The 19,512-nt window shown below is 41.6% G+C and overlaps 1 protein-coding gene across 22 annotated transcripts in view; it reads right to left on the bottom strand.

Moving 5' to 3' along the window:
* The window catches only part of scrib (scribble planar cell polarity protein), a 78,509-nt gene that overhangs the window by 45,043 nt on the left and 13,954 nt on the right, over positions 1-19,512 (bottom strand). For all 22 annotated transcript variants that reach the window (XM_042220955.1, XM_042220951.1, XM_042220950.1 and 19 more), the window contains exons 2-3: positions 4,733-4,850; positions 351-429 (exon numbers count right to left, since the gene is read on the bottom strand). In XM_042220955.1, the coding sequence (XP_042076889.1) occupies positions 351-429; positions 4,733-4,850 (197 nt within the window). The remainder of the gene's footprint in view (positions 1-350; positions 430-4,732; positions 4,851-19,512) is intronic.

Genomic DNA, 19,512 nt, shown 5'->3' on the forward strand with positions numbered 1-19,512 from the left:
ATCCTGGTTAAGCCAAGCGGTAGTAAGCACGCAAAACAATGATCAGCTCCAGACATGTGTTCATTTACTGTTCCTAATCCTTACTTAGCAGTGAAACGAGGGTCACACTCCACAAACTCGATATACTGTTTACATGCACACACACGAACAACTACAATATTTAAAAGTTCAGTTCACTGCACACTTAGCAAAGTAATTAGAGCAAAGAAAATGACACTCACGCTTCATTTTGTCAGTCAAACCAGTGTTGCCCCCACAACTCTGCTCTCGTTACTGTATCTGGGAATACCCCGTTCTTATATTTTCCCACACTGATCATAAAAAATAATGGGCTGTTGAAATGCACTTACCTGGAGAGGGGGTTTCCACTGAAGTCTGCAATCTCCAAGGCCCTGCAAAACTTAATGCTCTCTGGGATCTCAGAAATATCTGCAGGAGAAAAAGAGAAGGAGGAGGAGGAGTCAGCGTTGTGGATGCACAGATGTGGATCGTGAAGCGAGCTGATGCTATAGAGCGAATGATTTTAAAAAGTTCCTCATAACCACAACCAGATGCCAAAGAGCAGAGAAGTCAGAGAAAAGAAAATGAGAGAAAAATGAGACGTTTTTTTTTTTTTTTTGCAGAGGTCAAAGTGTAGCAGTACATCTTGATTTTCTCAGGGATGCACTGATTGTGAAGACCTAGGCCAATAGTGGTGATTAAAGACACATGCACATATGTGTTTCAGCTAATTCACGTGATTTTTGTTCTTATTAATGACCATTTAGAGTCAGGAACCAAATAATTATTCATTATGAAATAATATCTATCCTTTTTCAAAGTCTTGCAGCTCTTCATCGCATGAGCTTTGAAAATTTAGTACAAAATTAATTTAACCAGCTCATTCAACAGGGCTGATATCAGTGCCAGTTCTAATAGTGTGGTATAATTTTAATATTTACATTAGCATTTTGTTTTCATGTTCCTTTTTTCAATTCAATTTAGTTTCATTAGGTTTCAAAACTACATTTGCTTGTTTCAGTTTTTAGTCATGTTTTATTGCTTAATATTTAGCCTTTATTCTTTTATTAAAGTTTTTATGATTTTGATATAATAAGCACTTGTCAAAGGAAACACCTTTTCAAAGCAAGTGACTTATGTTTACACAGAGATCTCAGTCTCAAGAAAATCACAAACACTTCTTATGGTGGCAAAAATAACCAAATGAACATAAATTAAAACTAAGGTGAGCACACGATACCATATCAGTTATGGTTCAGTCACACTAAAAGACCTCTTTGTGGCTAGGGTAAAAATGCAGTAAAAAAAGACTGCATTTAACGTTTGAGATTGTGTCTAAGGAGGTTGCGGTGACCAACTGGTTGCCCACAGGTTGAGTGTGCGACACCCACGAGCAGATTCTGGGCGAACACTTTTGATACACAGGTGTTTGCGATTGTCTTCAGACTAACTGCAATCACTCATAGATCGCTGAGGGTTTGCAAATGATTTTTGTCTAATTCATAAACGCAGACAGGTCAGCAGCGTGGTGTAATCAATCCGAGCCAGTCTCCGCCAATCAGTGCAACTTGTCTGGGACATCTCTGTGTGATTGAGACTTTGGTCAGCTGATTGAAACTGGTGTATTCTTATTATATTCCTATATAAAAACAAGACTGCCGGGTGCCTTTTTTGAATTAGTTTCAAACCTATGAGATTCTGGCAAGACTGTAAGACGTAACTATGAGTTTTTGTGTGTGCAGAGAGCAACAGATTTGCAGTTTTCACCAGTTTATTACACTTACTCGCCATATTGAACAATTTACATGTAACTGCCGAGTTGGTCCCATTTAATCGCAGACTGACTCTTTCTTTCATTTTATCTGTCCAAACACACCAGCTCTGAAGAAGGCAACTGACTGTGCATGGCCACATCAGTTACATTTGATACATACATCTGAATCTAACTGCATTACATTTCCTGAGTATAAAGACAGAGAGCATTGTGTAATACTATGAAAACCACACCCCCAACAAGGGAAAACAATCAACATGCAACTATGGGCTGAAACACTAACAAAACGCCTTAAGCTGACTGAAAACATTAAGTCAGAGGATTATTTTAGTAGCCTATGTTTAGTACAATACAGTCAGTGGAAAGCCACAAACTTTTTCCCCTGGGGTGTGGGTGGGTAGGTGGGACTTGATTGCAGCCCGTCTCTCTAGTAAAATTCATGGCTAAAGATAAAGAAGGAATTAAAGACAGACAAAATTATATAAAATAAAGTTGCAGCCAGATGGTGTGCACGCTGCTATTGCTGTATATAGACCTAAGGTATTATAGATCTAAGGGATTAGGCAAAAAGTGAAAAAAATGAGTAAATAATAGTAGTTTTATGATTAAAACAATGCTTCTTCGTGTAAATACTATGTTCAACAGATGCCAAAAAGCATGACATGTTTCATACCAACACAGAGCATGTCCACCTTCGGAGTCGACGTGTGTAGCAAACTGGCTGTTCAGTTATGAGTCATCAAACCGACTCTTCACAGTTTAAATGTGAATGAAAGCGAGCCGTTCACCTGCTCCCATCCACCCGAGGTCTTACACAGCTGACCACCTCTGTCGATACCTGCAGCAAGACTCCATCAATAGTTGTTTTAAGGTTTCAGTTACTAAACCTTTTGCAGATTTGTTGTCGTAAGCTAAAATATAAGTCTACTAATAACTATGCTGTGATATTATAAACTAAGTTAGAAGTATATAATCATATTAATTTTGGGGCCAATGATTAAAACTTTACATGGGACGAGCAGAAAGTCTCATCTCCTGGACACTGTAGTTGCCTGGCACCCTGAGAGTACGTCACAGCCCTGCTGAAATTAGTCCCTTCCAGAAGGCAGGTCAACGACGCCACCTTACCTTGATATTAAGAGGTAGCAAAATAGTTTGTACAGTGCCAAACAGCTTAAATGTTTACTTTACTCTTGGTTGCTTAGTCTAGTGCACATATAAAAAGGCAGGGGAGGAAATATGACCTAGTGGCATCATTGCAAAGTGTATTTTCACTACTGGATGCTGCAGGTGCACACTCAGAAATCCCTACAGAGCCAAGCAGCCAATCACATTTATCTGGCTCAGCACTGTCCTGCAGCAGGAGTGGGGAAGCAGACAGGCAGACAGATGGGAAAGGCCCTCACAGGCCACTGCACACTGCCTCCCCCAGCACTTGATGCAGTGTGTAGCAGGGCAGATGTCTCCTATCTAACACAGAGACCTTTCTGCCACTACCACGGCGTTTGTGTATGTGAAGTATTCAAGGACGTGGAAAGGGCAAGATATTTGTGCGCATTACAGCAGAAAATAATATCGCTGGGCAAACTCAGACGTGGGTTTCACCTTACCTTTCTGACCGAGGGCAGAATCAGCAGTTTGATTTGGATGGTTTTGTCATTTAGGCGTACATTTATAGATGGCTATCTGAATCTGGCACAGAGGGCTAGCTAATATTTAACTGATCTGACCGTGCTCTCCTTACACTGGGGTGCAAAAATTTGTTTCCACTGCATGCTGCAGGTATTGCAGTGACAACGAAAGACTGCTGTCAACCTGAAGCAAACTTAAAGATGTAAAATGCAAATATAAAGATCATAGAAAACTACTCCAGCAATTAATCTGCATACAGGCAGGTTTCATTTCTAAAATCTTCATCATGGTGTTAAATAAAGTGATGGTTTATGGGAGAAGCTGAAGCTTCATGTCTAACCTTGTGGAACAGGTGATTTGATAAAGTGCTACTACTGGCTTTTTACCCTCACTGGTTTTATTATGATTATTATGATTAGAGTAACAAGGGCTGCTGCTGTGAAGTCTAGAAAAGTGTTTTCTTTGACTTCACCTGGGTTCGCCGTCTCAGGCACAGAGGCAGCTCCTCACAGCTCACTGTGTGTGTCAGAGAAACGAGGCTTCGGCACGAGGCTGGACCGCTGATATGAAAAATAGATGTTTCTGGGCTTTAACCTTGTATTCTTTTTATTTCTACACATACTTGTGGTACGTTTTACCGTCGTCATGCATCGATTTTTAGTTGCGAATGAAGCGCTTGTGCTGTCTGGCCATGTACAGCGTTGGCTTCATGTTGTCTTTCAACCCCAATAAGACTAACCGCTTTATTTCACTAACCTCATACACCCTGACCCCAATTTTATAACATAAAGCTTAACTTAACTGAAGCCAATGTGACCCCTGCATCAGTACTTTCTGCATGTATAAAGAGCACACGTCGTGTCATACTCTGGAAGCTACATTCAGTGACGGGTAAAAACTGTCAGTCCCATTGATATGAAGATGAGTTTAGTTGTTTAAAACCATCAGATTTAGACCTTTAAAGTCAAAGTCACTTCATTTAATGTGAAAATAAGTGGGTGGCAGCATAAAAAGATAAATGTTTGTTAGAGAGGGGTTTCACGGGTGAACACAACTGTCACTGGTGGAAACTTCATTACAAAGTTGGCCAATGAACTTGCCCAATATGCAGTTCTTACTGGTCCTGGGCGATCAAGACACTGGTTATGTCCTCCTGAGTCCTTTTACTTTATAATGTTTTCTAAACTTTGCTAAACAATGGTGACTTTATTGTTTTATGCTGTAAACTAAAGTCACTATCCCCATATGAGGACATACTTTTAAAAAAAATGTGTCAAAGGGTGGTTTTATGAGAGTTATGACAGATGGTTCACAGTGAGCTTGTACCGTTCCTGGAGATGTCCAGTTCCACCAGTTGCATGAAGTTAGCCACCTCAGGCGGGAGTCTCTGGATCTCATTGTCGCTCAGGCCGAGTTTCCGGAGGTTCAGTAGTCTGAAGAAAGGCTGTAAACACACATTAAACAACATTAGTCAGAATAACTCTTTCAATCAGGCTCAATGCACAAGCAGCAGGATGATAGCATTTGAGAATTAATGATCAAAAAAAATCTCATGATTTCAGTCCCTGGATTAACTGATGTACTAGTTGTTTCAGCTTTATTAATGTTCCTTTTTAGACCAGGAGTAGTAAGAGCAATGCGATCTCACATAAAATTAAGAGCTGATGATGGTCCACATGCAGCCTCAGGCATATCCACAATTTAGTTATGATTACAGGGCGCAATTAATGATTCCTTTCCTTATTGATTAATTCTACTGATTATATCAACAGCAAACTTGAAACAAGGTCGAAGGTCTGGCAGCAATCCCAAAAATAATACTGCCTCTCTTCAAGGAAGTGTTAACCTTCCCTGAAGGACGGTAATAAAAATATTTTCCAACCAGTTTTTGTTATTATTATCAAATTACAGGAAAATGCAGAAACTTCTGTAAAATAAGGTAACGCAGACTCTTTAATTTAACTATACCCCCACAAAGGCACATTATGAGAAAGGAAAACCCTGTGTGGTGATACAAAACAAAAGATAAGCAGATTAGTGTTTTTGTGGCACAAAAATTGACACACAAGATAAGTAAATGACTCCAACAAACACCTATTAGATAAATTAGTTCATTGTTTTGGTCAAAAGTCCTACAAACGATTTCAGTTGTGTTTCTCAAGTGTTGTTGACATTCCTCTCTGCACAACCATAAATTCAACATGAAACATCCTTTATGTGCAAAAGAGGGCAGCATCTAAACAACTGGTTTAAAAAAGGGGGGGGGGGATTAAAATCCATCCTTATATTCTCCCAAAAAATAAAAATAAAAAATTCCTCCACACCATGGCAACGGCAGCCAAACAAAGTGGCTTTCGTTCGCAGAGCTGGGAAGAGTGCTGCGGCTGTGGCCGTGCCAAGTGCTTTCACAAGAGCCTGGTTGTTGGAGAGGCGAGCGTTCAGAAACATTCCTCCGCCAGCCGCACTGTGTGCGTGTCATCTGCTGCTCAGATGGACAGACAAGACAAGCTGGCGAGGAGCAGCAAGAGTAACAGGACAGAACTATGCAGTTATTAACCCCTCAATCAGACCCGGATTGTACGGCCCACAGAGGATCCACTGTCCACCCTGTCAACAGTCCCATCGACTGCTCGGACAGGGAGGAACAGCCTTCAGGAACTTGCAGACTAAAGCATTCTGGAAAAGGAATTTGTATAAAGTTATTCTTCGGGTTGTTTTTCTGAACATAGAGTGCCCTCACGTCCGCAAGCTTGGAGCCTCGACCTTAATTCAAATTAAACCTCAAGCCATCAGCAGCATCTTCTGCTGAAAACAACTTTTGTGTTTCAATCACCAATGATTCGTTTACTAAACTGAAAAATCCAAACAATTTCTAAGCTCTTCCTCCTCCACTGTGGATTAAAGATTTTTAAAGACCTGCTTACGCTACAGCTTCTGAACCTTTGCATAAATATGAAATAAATCAGATAGCGCCAAATCTTCTTTCATGTGTAGTATGAGGATTTTGTCTGACATAAGGGTAAAAACAAACATCCCGAGAGAAAGCCTGTGTTTAAGCTTGTGTTCAGCTCCACTGGTTTCCTCAATGACAGACATTTCCTGATAACTAGCGATGCGTTTCGTTTGGCAGGGGTTAAAAGGCATTTATACCCCAAAAATTTGGCTCGTCTTTTGCTGGCAGCGCAATGACGGGCTCGCCGGTACTTTCCAAAATTCTGATTGGAAGTTCCCCACCTGATGGCGAGTGAAATGGGAGGAGAACATAAACAGAGAAAATAAACAGAGAGTGGGCGTTGGCTCATTGAGGAGCAGGTGAGAGGGATCAAATGGCAGAAACGAGAAACAGGAGCTGAGAGGTGATCATGTGAACAGGTAACCATGTGCAGGAGCCAGGTGGGAACCAGCCTCTGGGAGGGGAGGAGGAAACCTTACTGGGCAGAACAGGAAAAACTTAAAGATGAAAAACCCCTCAGGGTGGTGTTAGAACCCCCACACTTGAACCAGAGTTTTTAAGCTCCTGGAGGGACACGACACTACGACTACTGGTTACAGGGAGCTTTTTTCTGCACACTTGTTACCCAGAATTTGATCAATAAGGAGAGCGTAAGTGCCAACACTCCAACGCCCTCCTGTTTTGCCATTACTCCCAGCAAACTCCTGGAATTTGCATTGGTCTCAGTGTTTATTTTGAATAATTGGAACACACGCATCAACAGGTCTCGTGCATTTACCTCACATTACCTAAGTTACCAGATGAATCCAGTCTACACACACAGTCCATACCCTCCGTGCAATATTACCCCGTCTGTCACTGCAACCACATCAGGATGAATAACTAAATAAAATGTTGTAAACAAAAACAAGAACAACAATAAAATCTGCTCTTGAATGCATCTAATTTCAGAATGGCTAATAAATGTCAGCTCCTTCAATGAGACCCGGGTCTGATGTCTTTGACGCTTCCACCATGACTGATCTATTTTCAAATCAAACACTGGAAAACAAGCAGTGTCATACTGGTCAATGGGTCATCAGGAATTACAAGTTGTGTACCCACACTGTTGTCTCTTCAGCGCAGCGTGGCAGTCTGTTCAGTCACTTCAGTGGGATTTGCAGGACTGCAAATATGTACGTGACGGTAACTATTTCTGGAGCGAGATGACACACTGGTGACAACGAGACCAGTGTGATGCTTTTCTTTTACGACTTTGCAACCAGAGTGTTTTAATGAGGCTCCGACAAGAGCTGTTTGTACAAGGAAGAGAGCGAAGCTGTGAACAGGAGGATGTTTTACTGTATAGGAGCAGGGAGTGAAGGGGGGCAGACCACAGGCGTCAGCAGAGGGCAGTGTGGCAGTGCGGGGTGTCAGAACACTTATAGTAATATGCAGCATATCAGTCAATACAGCCCACTTTCAAGTTTCACTTGTGCCTACAGAAAAACATTCAAACTAGAAACAGTAGCCAAGCCTAAGAAACGCAGACGGTTAAATATTTGTTTGATCAGGACGTCTCGTTCAGCAGACGGGCCAGTTTTTATTGGAGGCACGATGTCACAAACACAAAATAGAAGGTAACTGAAACAGGAACAGAAGGTAAGCTACACATGCTGGACTTCATCAGTTATGAAACAAACACATGGATGTGTTTAGGTTTAATTGACTTTTGATCAGCCTTAAAAAATAAATAAATAAATAAAACCTCTTGCCTCCCCCTTCACCTAAAACCTGGAGGCGAGGTTCCTCTCTGTCATGGTTTGTTTTTCCCTTTTGTGGGTTTTATGCTTTGCATTTATATTTTTGCACCAACTTTCCACGTTTGGTCAGCCTCTGTTTTTAAATGTGCTATATAGATAAAAAGTGACCCGACTGCATGCAAGTTAGTTATGAGAATTGACACAGCTGCACAGATGCAGTTGGATTCTGGTAAGATTTCACTAGTGGGAGGACTGGGTCTGTTTAACTTGGGTGAAATGTTTTGTGTGCAGTGTGTACTTATTCAGGAAATTCCTCATTGGTATAGAGTAAAATCAAGCCCGATCACCCTGCCTGCTATAGAGAGCAATGCATCTAACAAAAACAAACACTAAGCTAAAGGCATGCTGCCTTTAAGTGCATGGAAACTCCCTAGATGCTTCGTCCTGTTGCACTCAGACGAGGGCTATGTGCCTCAGGATGTGTTTGCATGCATGCTTGTTCATCACAGTCATCATTTAGGCATACCAAAGGAGATCCTGCTTTGTAGGTCTTTAACTCAGAGCACATGAGTATGCAGAGTATTATAGTCTTCAACACCGGTGTTGTTCGCACGGACTCTACATGGGCGAGTCACCCAGGACTATTTGGCAACTAATTTTAGCATTTTTAAATTTCACTTCTTTTTAAAGTTTTTAAAAGTTCAGTCCCAGCAAGTCAGTGCCCTGGTGGTCTTCTCTATCATTCAGCTGCTTCAGTGTCTTGTCCCAAACTGCACTCCACCATACTGCACTGCAAATGGCAACGATAGTCATTGTCCTCATCTGGAGGGCCACTCCAGCTACTGTCTAGGATCCTTTATTTGTTCAGTCACAAAGTACTTGGCAAATAACTTCTTTGCAGGGGAAAAATAATTACATAATTTATTTAAGAAGGAATAGCCCCATTGCCACAGTGCCCTAAATCTGTGGAAACACCTCACACTCCCAAGTTAAAGTCCTCTGCTTAACCCACGCACCACTGCACAGACTCTGTCTACACAGCTATGATGCGATCTGGTGAAGTCTCCCATTCCAAGCTATATTTTCTAAATCCTGAGAGTCCAGGAGTCCACTTCACTCTCAGATCACTCCAATTACAACATGCTTAAAGGTTATTATGAATTTCTTTTGTCTAATACTGTCAAAAATGTGTTGCATATTCCAGCTTCAGAACTCCGGCTACAGTAGTAAGACTGTCTGGGCATTAAGGCAGCAGCCATGTGCACTGAAGAAGTCTTAAATCTACATGTATTTCTACATACACTGGAAATACATGTCAACCTCACTTAACTCCAATTAAAATGTGTTTACTTATACCATGAGGAAATCTGGGTGGACTGTACGTGCTTTGTATTAGTGACGTTCGATCGTTAGACCAGGCCTGATGTTTACAGAGGCTGCAGTGTTCCAATCAAGTGATTCCAGTTAGCTTTTAGTTTCCCTCCAATCCTGCCATCTGACTAGAGACGGAGCAAGCCGATCTACAAGCACGCACACAAAAACTTAATTCAACCTTCTTCTTCTTTTTTTTTTTTTTTAAAACAAAGGGTATTTGCACCGGATCAGGGAGAAACTTCAATCTAAAAAAAAATGTCGGTTTGTTGACTAAAAGCTACTTTTTAAAAACATATTTCAAGAAATTAATTGTAATTTAGACGGAAGAAAAGTTAAGTAACAATCCAAGTCTTCAAAGCTGTGCTGAGGTCATTAAATTGGCTTCCAATTAGTTTTTGACTTAGTTCAAAACTTTATTATCAGTTTTTTAGGCTCTGCGTCAGTATGAAGCATTTTGCAAAAGTACTATACAGTGTAATGCTAAAGCTTTGTGGCAGCTCATTGTGCTTGATATACGAATAAACTTTTTCTGGCTTAGTGCTAACTAAAACAAAAACTATGCAACTGAACCCACTGGTTCAGGTCTTAGCTTGCTTTAAAAAAAGCACTTAATCAATGGATGCACATATGAAATCAACCCAAGTGTGCCAGAAAGAGGGAAATTACATACGGTCATTAAAATTCTCTTTAATGCACAACTGAAATTCCTATCCAAACATTCCTGAGCCCCCTAATCTCATGCCAAATCTGCCCTGTCAGCCTAGTCCTTATGTCCCCACTCTTCCAAACAGCCATTCCCTCTCAACACACAAACATACACACACACAATCGGGTGAGGGGCTCAAAGAGAAGGGAGGGGAAAGCCCATGCTTTTGTGCTTTCCTGAACTCTTTCAGTGTCCGGGGAAATAAAAAGCTGAGAGGATCTGGTTGACTGAGTAACTTGGTCGGTCACCCGAGAGAGGCTCATTACTGGACGCTTGTCTCTACAGACAGCGGTGGCCATTGTTGTGGTATAAACTCAGTCAGTACATGAGTGGCTACAGACAGAAAGCCGCTCCCTAGCTCTCGTCCTCCTCGTATGTGTAGAGCTATATGAAGCTAAAAGCACCAACACCAGCAGGATTTCAATCTCGGTCATTTCAAGGCCAGTGCTAATGGAGCACATGGAGCAATGTTTGGGCTACTCTGCAGGAGAAGGGGGAGGCGAGGCTTTGGCCAAAACTTCTACACATGAATGATGCCCTAACTGGTCTTTCTTCCCTCCGCCTTCCCACTGTTCCACCTCTCTGGGTTCCCTCCATTTTCCTTGGCAGAGGGACAAAGGCCAAACAGCCAGTCCCACACAGGGCTGTCAGTCACAGTCCAGCTCTAGCTGCTCTCCCCTCTTCCTCCGGCCCAGCCTGGGGATTCCTTCATTGTCCGAGAGGGCACCACAGAGAAGAAGCGGAGGGGGTGAAGACTTTAAAGGAGAAAGTGCTGAAAGATAACAAAAGAAAGGAATGACTAAGAAGGATAGAGAAGGCGTGTGGGGAGAACAGCACAAGGAGAAAAGGAAGATTGTGTGCAAAGTGGAGAGGAGAGAGCCGAGAGAAAGGGGGTGACGGTGGATTATTAATGAAGAATGGAGGGTAAACAATAGAGCCCCACAGTGCTCCGGACAGCCTGCACAACTAAGTGGGACAAAGACTTCAGCTACTGACCAAAAACATAATTCCAACGAACTACAGACACGCATCCTTTATCTCACAAATGAGTAATGGCATTTATTATGCAGTTTAGACTAGTCCACTCCGGTCTAAACACAGTGTGGAGTTTAATGCTCCCAGTGGCCTCACCAGAAAACCCACACACGCATCAGCCAACAATACAACCATCCACCTACTCACAACTATAAACTATCATTCCACTTCCTCTGCTCTCACCCGCCATCTCCCACTTTGCGTGTCTGCGTGTGTGAGAGACTGAAGCAAAATACACAAACACACCAGCACTACGCTGCAAATTTCATCTATGAATGGTCATGTGCATTTCATTTAAGACGGTACATCTAATTCTATTAACTCTCACAGAATCTGCAGGAAGCACAGAGAAAAGCAGCCGCATGTATACGTACGCCTTTGTTTGGCGTAATTTTAAAAACGGTCCGCGTATGCGCCTGAGTGTTTGTGCTCCACTTAAGTGGTACTTTGAGCCATGACTACCCTTATCCGGTTCCAGCAGCTCCCCCGGGAGGGCTGAAAAGGCCACACAGATAGAAGGGCGTGGTGACGGTGGTGTGGCTGACAGCATGACTGCCATCTACAGCGCTTACACCTGTCTAAGTGACTTTGATCAGTGTGGAGCGCAAACGCAACTGAAAGCCAGGGCAAGACATACCTGAGCCTGTCGCTACTTACCAGCAGCTCTGCGTTAGTCATAAATAAACAGGTAAAAATTCCTCTCAATAAAAACTGCTTGGTCATAGAGCAAATAATATAGTGACGGTGTCTGGGATGTCCTGGATCAAATATACAAATAAGGCCAATAAATTTTTTCTTATTCGCATCAATGTTCATTCTTTTTTCTGTGCTGGGCCCATTAAAGCTGTTTAAACATTGCTGTAATCTGTATTTCATAATCTCTTATTTGTCTTGCATCTTATTTATGTGCTGTTGATTACTAACATGGAACAAACCTAGATTTACCCCCCCGCCCCTGTTTAATACAAAGGCCTGTAAAGCTGTGTAAAGGTCTCCATAGTCACTGTGGACTACCAACCATGCTGGGTGCTTAAGCCGTTTTCACACATCAACCCCAGATAATGCCATAATAATGAGATTGGGACATGGTTGCTCTTTCAGCAGAAGAAAGTTTGCCTCAGATGTGTTCTCCTTAGTGGAAACGCTCCTTTTGATTTAGAGGAGGGCGCTGCCTGGACAGAACAAGAAATGGCACCCACGCCCTCACCGTGAGTTCACATGACAATCACCTGTGTTATTATCACATGGGAGCAATCGGACTCTGAACTAACATCAGGCAGCTTAAAGACGTCTGAATTGAGGACGTTTGCTCTCGCATGTGTAGTATCCAAAAGAAAACGATGTTTTCAGTCACAAATGCCAAATATTTATTATGTAATAAGAGCGTGATATGCTTCCAATTAAAACTTTAAAATGATTTAAAATGTCTTTTTAAAAAGCTGCTCCTAGGCGTATTCTGTTCCACTTCATTTAAAGCTCAGCGGACACCAGGGAAGGTTTTGGCGATCAGTTTTCTAGGCATTTAATAAGAGAGAAAACAAAAATGGAGCTGCTTAGCCTTAAGATAAAATAAATACAAGAGAAAACGAGTCAAAACCGAGCACAATTTAATGGTCAATGTTAAATACTGGCCGTAGAAAAAGGAGTATGTATTTCTATTTGAATCCGTTTCCAATTTTGACATGTGCAGCCGTCTTTCCTGGTGTCACACATCACCACAGTCAAGCGGCTGTATGTCACAGTTCCCCATTAAAAGTACAAATTTCAACTGCCCTGATTTTGACCTGGTTTGTTTACTTCTCATAGCAGAGAGAGTGACACTGCAGCCTCAGGTGACATTTTAACAGATTATCCTGCTTATTAATCCTTTAACAGGTTAAAAGGATGTTAAAAGATTTATTAATTTAAACTAACTACTATTTCTGGTGCCTGCCAACAAGGTCAGGAATATTTACTTGTCGCCTTTACTTTCTGAATCCTTAAGCTTTCTTTATAAATTCTGCAAGACTCCCAAACTACTAACTCTGTCCCAAACTAATATCCTGGCATTGATAGTAATTTCTCTCTTCTTCCATCTGTCCTGTAGACAAAAAGTTCTGCTCCTTTTGCTGCCATGCTTTCTTCAGTGAGGACGAGTCAGCACAGACTCAGTGAGAGATGGACGGATGGGCGCAGCTGCCGGGGTTAGGGCTCGGAGGTAGTGCATGTACACAGTTTATGCAAGTGTGTTTCGTTGCGTGTACACAAGTAAAGTTGTGTATTTATGCTTTCTGAGTCACTGCTTCCTTTGCCTGTACAAACAGGAGGGAGCAGCTCAGGAGGAAAGAGGAACCCTCAACTGAAACAATGATCATGTGGCCCAACGTAAGAGCTCAACCCCTCAGCGTAGTAACTGCGCAGCCTGATGAGGTTTCTGCAAAGCTACTGTGAGTGCAAAGGATTCTCCACAGTTTACATGGTAATAAATAACAGTGACGACAGGAGCTTTCCCCCCTTTGCCTCTGGGGAGAGCGGTTCAGTTTTGCCGAGTTTACACAGGACTTACGTCTGTGAGGATTGGCCTGGAGAGGACCAAATGTTCAGCACTTAAGTTTCCTATTAGCCAGCTGTTTCTGCCATCTCATAGCATCAACTGGTAATCTGAGAAATCTCTGTCCGTATGTGTAGCTCAACAGCACTCAAACTTGACATTTGTATTGCTGGGGACATGCACAAGTACAGTGTAGTTTGACGTCGCAGGGATAAACTCTTCTCATACTTTAGCTAAAAGTCATTCTCTTATCAGACCTCTGCGTGTATGAAAAAGACACGCACTCAGAGTTTGTTTGGCTATCTTTGTGAGCATATTCAATCGCAATAATGCATTCCTAAGCCTCTTACGCCCAAATTTAACCATTTCAACTAAGTCACAAAGCATATCATAAACCTTATTCTAACTATAAGCTAAACTATAAAGCAAGGTCTTAAACTTAAATATTAACAATATTAAAAAGACAGCATATGGCTTTCAGTGGTCACTGCCAACTCACTTGCCCACAGTTTGAAGTCAAGTCTATTCTTTTGCAAACCTACAAAGAAAAGATGTTCTTGTAGCTCACATGAAATACTTCCAAGCGGTTACCACTTTGCTATTTTCTGGATCCGTGCTACATAAGCATGGCCTTGAATTGAACATACCAACCAACAGATCAGCAGATTTTTATTTAATCTCTTGTATTTTGTAATGTTTGGTTTCCTGTGACTAGTGGCTTAAAGTCATATTTGTACAGACGAGCATTTCTCAAGGAAGTTGCAACCCACAATGTGCCCATTCTACACAGCATTCACTATCATGCAAACACAGACGTTTTATTCAGTACATCCTCATAGCCTTTTATAGCAACTGTATGACTGCCTGCATGTGATGCAATTTACAGATTCAGAGTCATCTGTAAATTGCAGCTATAAAAACAAAACAAAACATGAAGTCAAAGACTGCAATCTGGTTCACGGGACAACTTTACAAAAATTAAAAAGAGTGCATAGATTTTGATGAGCCTTTTCTCATGTAAATTTTGATTTGTGATACTATATTTGACTTTTCAAACTAGTAATTTCCTCAACTCCCAGGATAAATATAGCCTATATCTCATCTTTATCTTGTAACAGCTTCTGTCAACTGATGTAGACACAGAACTAAAGGAGGAACAGGTGGATGTGACATTGTGTGACTAAGAGGCTCCTCCACACGAATACACACAGATGCCTGCACTTCACTCGGACTATATTCTTGTTTTAACTGTAGAGAAACTCATTTAAAAGTAGTTTTATACCATGTTTGTAAGGAATTACAAATAAAGTGAAGAGGTGGGGGGCACTCTAGTACCATTTCATCTTTTTTCCAAAGACACATGTATAATGATGGGAAACAATGTGGCATGTGGCTCTCTTGGTCATGATTGCTTGGTGTAGCAAAGCGATTTCCAGTCGTCTATTTTTAAAAATAGACAAGTAATCCCTCCAGTGTTGCTGTATTGGTGGGCTAATTACCGCTTTGGTTGCTAAAAGTGTCGCAGTGATAGAAAAGCTTCCACCAGCAGCTCTGGAACAACATGTGCACAACTTTATTAAAACAAACACAGAAATAGAAGGAACAAGAGTCCCGGTGCAGATTTGCAACCCAAACTCAAATTCAAAGCAGCAGCCAGCCTGAAAGCTTCAAGTGCTACAGCTTGCTTTCATTAGAGGCTTCATACAGCTCCTCTTCTACCCGACTGAACCAATCAATCATCCCACAAATGCAGAACAGTCAATAACCTTATCGACAACATCCCACTTCTTACATTACAGAAAGCAGGAAGCAATACCACACCTTTAAAGTATAAAGTGCTATGTGCCAGAGGGAATGAGGAAACAGCTCCTCTAATGATGAGACAAAACTAAAGGGTGTGGCTTCGTCAGCACCACGACAGCCTAGAAATGTAAATGACGGCTGGTAGCGCCGGTTCCCGGGGAGGTCAGAGCAAATCACGACAACAGAGTCAAAGCAAAGCTAAGAGGGTTGTTACCATTTTGTATTTTCCAATTTGTTTAATTTGAATTCATGTAGTCATAGTCTTCCTAATTATTAAAACATGTCAGGTACGAATTTGTGAAGTTTAGAGATATATTTCAATCAAAACAACTTTTTCTGACATCCCTTCCTCTGTCTAGTCGCAGGCTGTTCTTCATGATGACTGATGAGAGAGGGCTGTGAGATGATGCAGTTCACTCGACGTCCAGGCTATAAAAGCTGGCAAAGATGAAGCACTCACACTCTCTGGCCCCCTCCACCTCGTTTTTAAATGAATTCTCTTTTGTTCAAGTAAACCTGTGTGGACTCCCTCTGATATTCTGAGCATTCTCCATCATCATCTCCAGTAACATCTCCATGTTAGATCCATCCAAGGTTTTGATCCTGGGATGGGCCTAACTGACCAGCACTCAAAGAAGCTGGATGATGATCTTGCTCTCCCAATATCTTACAAAGACATTTGGGGGAAAAACAAAACAAAACAAAACAAAAAAAAAACACAACACCTTATTCATATGCTGCTTCTTCCTCGATTAATTTATAGTAGAGACTGAAAGTGTCAGATTTGGTCACATCTGAGAGAAAGTCATCTTAAATTTGCAATTAAACTCATCTGAATCTGTACTCTTATGTTCCCAATTTGCTATTGCGCTCGTTTTAGATGCTGCGTTCACTCCCTTCATCACATTTTCAAATCACTCTTGAAAAGGTTCTTTTTTTTAACCTCAACAAGACTTTTCTCCAAAGAATATTGGGTGAATTATTGTCAGCATTTTGATTCTCACTTGAAGTAATGGTCTGAGATCCTCTGCTATGCTCTCACACTGTAGGAATGAATGAGCACACAAGCAGATCAGTAGAGCCACCACCTCCACTCCCCTTTCCCTGACTTCGTCATATGCTCTCTCATTTTCTCTGTGTTCCCACAAACATGACACGAAAAAACCAGAAGCCCTATTGTTTATAGCCCACAGAGGACGTTTGGGTCTTTCCTGGATGGGCAGGATCCGGTATGCGCTGCCTGTCTGCATGCCAGCTCTCAGCTTGTCTCACAGTGGAGCTGTGCTTCAGCGGCGAGCATCAAGACAGCCGGCATCTCCGGTCCTGCACGGTCGAGGTGTTGTGTATACAAGTAATGTTCTGGCTTGTTAGTATACTGTCAATACTTGTCACGAGCTAACCCTCATATCTTAAATGTATCTCAAAAGAAAACTTCCTGTAGCTGATTGGTTCACAGTGGAAGATCGGTGGAAACAGAAAAAGAAACCTGTTCAGGAAGAAAATGCCTGACTTATGTAGCGTAACAAGTTACTGGAAAACAGGACAATGAAAAATACTTCCTCAACACTCAGTAACTACAAGCAGCTCCTTAAGATTACTGCGACTGGGATAACAAAGAGTACTACTCCTTTAAAAACTTAGTGTCAGTGTGCAGGAACAGCTTCGGTACAATTGACTCATTGTGTGTGTCCAGGTTGTGGCCTCCCTGACAGTATCATGTGGCTCGGCGTCTATCGTTTTCCGGTAACAGTCTGGCTAGTCTCCCTCTCTCAACACATCTCTTTCAGGAATGTTCCCTGAGCATTTCAAACAGTGTTAATTTATTGTTCTGTATATCTAGTTGCCCGGCTTTACAAGTTGCTACTGCCATTGCTAGTTGGCATGCAAAAAAAAACCAAATAAAAAAATTAAGACTATTCGGCTTTTACTAACATGCAACCCCAGTTAGCTGCTGTCTCTGATGCCTGCAACGTACTAGGGCTACAGCCCTGACAGACGGCAGCACCTCTCTCTTTGTGACAGAAAGTTGTGAACAAGTAATTTTGTAAATTGCTTGCAAGTTTCTCGCATCAGAGCAGACATTAACCACTCGACCAGAGCAATGCATAACCACATTCTGCAGTGGCCTGTGTGTTAACCTGATTCTACCACCACTGCTAATTTTAGCCACATATTGCATGCGATATTACGTGTGCAGCGTTACAAAGTGCAAAGAGCCACACATTTCAGCTAGCTTTTAAATATACACACATGCAAAACACAAGGTACTTGTACTGACAATGTTTAAGCTCATCCACTAGATTGGGATCAATTCTCACCGTTTTTGTTTTGGACTAATTAGCAATTCAGATTTTTAACCCTTGAAAATGTTCTCTTTATTTTAATTTAGTTGACGAAACAAGAGTTTTCCATCAAAGCAGCCACTACTAGCAAACAATGTGTAAATAAGGCACTAAAAATTATATGTAAACATCCATTTTCAACTGTTCGTCCAGTTGGGATGTTTGATCCTATTCCAGCTGTCATGGAGCAAAAGGTGGGGTACAACCTAGTGAGGTCACCAGTGTATCACAGCACTAACACAGAAAGATGGACAATCCCTCGTGCCCACATTCACACACATTTAAGTATAACCACTTAACCTAACGTGCATCTCTTTAGACTGTGGAAAGAAATTTGAGTACTCACCCATGCACAGAGATGCCCTATATGTACACACTAAAAAGAGATCACCTTCATTTCACTTTCATATTTCATCTTTCGGAGAGACAAGCCCCATTTGCCATTAGTCTCCTCGTAGCCATTGCCTTGCCCTTATTTTGAAAGTGCAGTTGCTGCTAACCAGCTAGCCCAGTCCCCACTTGCTTGCTTGCTGGGTTGATAAAGCTGCAGTCATTGATGTCAGTTTCCACAGCGAGTTTCTCATCTATGGTGTCCAAGTGTCCTATTTTATGTGAGAGTTCACATTTATACTCTTTTTACTCTGTCCTACATATCAAGTCAATCTCCCACATTTTGATCGAGTTTAAAATGCAAAAGTTAACATAAGTCTCACAACAACTGTGCCTCAAAAAGATGTGCTTATCTCTAGATTTCTTGTCTACTGAAAGCCAAAGATGATTAGCAGACAGCAAAGTGAAATAAAGTGTACACAGCTTACTTGGTAAGATCATACAAAAAGGTTTACTTTTAATTTATGTCAACTGTATTTACTTAGTGAGGGAGCCAGGGAAATTGGCTTCATATAAAACACAACAGCTTATATTTATCTTACACGAACATCCCTAACCCTCTAATATCAAACTTACATGCAAACCAGTTTTTCCTATCCATCCATCACCATTTTATTGTGCTTATTCAAGGCTGGGTCACAAGGGCAGCAGTTTTTTAAAGTACCAAAATTTCAGACAACCTCTAAGCATTAAACAAATGTCCCTCAAGGTCCCAAATTTAGTTAGTTAGGATCTAAGCAACCCATATCTCATCTCATGGTTGTACACTCTCCACTTCTCTGTGCTCCACCTGTCCTGAAAATCAACTTTGAATCAGAACCTGCAGCACCTGGAGAACTAATCCATGTGCCACTGCACTGAGCTCACTGAGGCTGCAGCACAGAACAAGGACCTGCAGTCCATGACAGTGACCGAATGACCCAAACCACAGTTTTCCTCGTGTACAGTCACTTTGCTCTTATTTTGAAAGTTCAGTCGCTACCAGCCAGTGAACTCCAGCCCAGCTTGCTGGCCAGGCATTTTTATCCCTTGTCCACCCATCCCACATCCTGAGACAATTTCACACATTGCGGTTCTGTCAGACAACCGCAGGATTAGAGACTCACTGGAGAAGCAGCTGATTTATTGTACAGTTATTCACCGTCACAAAGTACTTGGCTTATAAAATATTTCCAGAGTAGAAACTTATGAAAGGAATTATTCTATAAATGAATATAACAAAACCTCAGCT

This window comes from Haplochromis burtoni, unplaced genomic scaffold, assembly GCF_018398535.1.
Source record: "Haplochromis burtoni strain Fernald_Lab_line unplaced genomic scaffold, NCSU_Asbu1 Contig_58, whole genome shotgun sequence".
NCBI lineage: Eukaryota > Metazoa > Chordata > Actinopteri > Cichliformes > Cichlidae > Haplochromis > Haplochromis burtoni.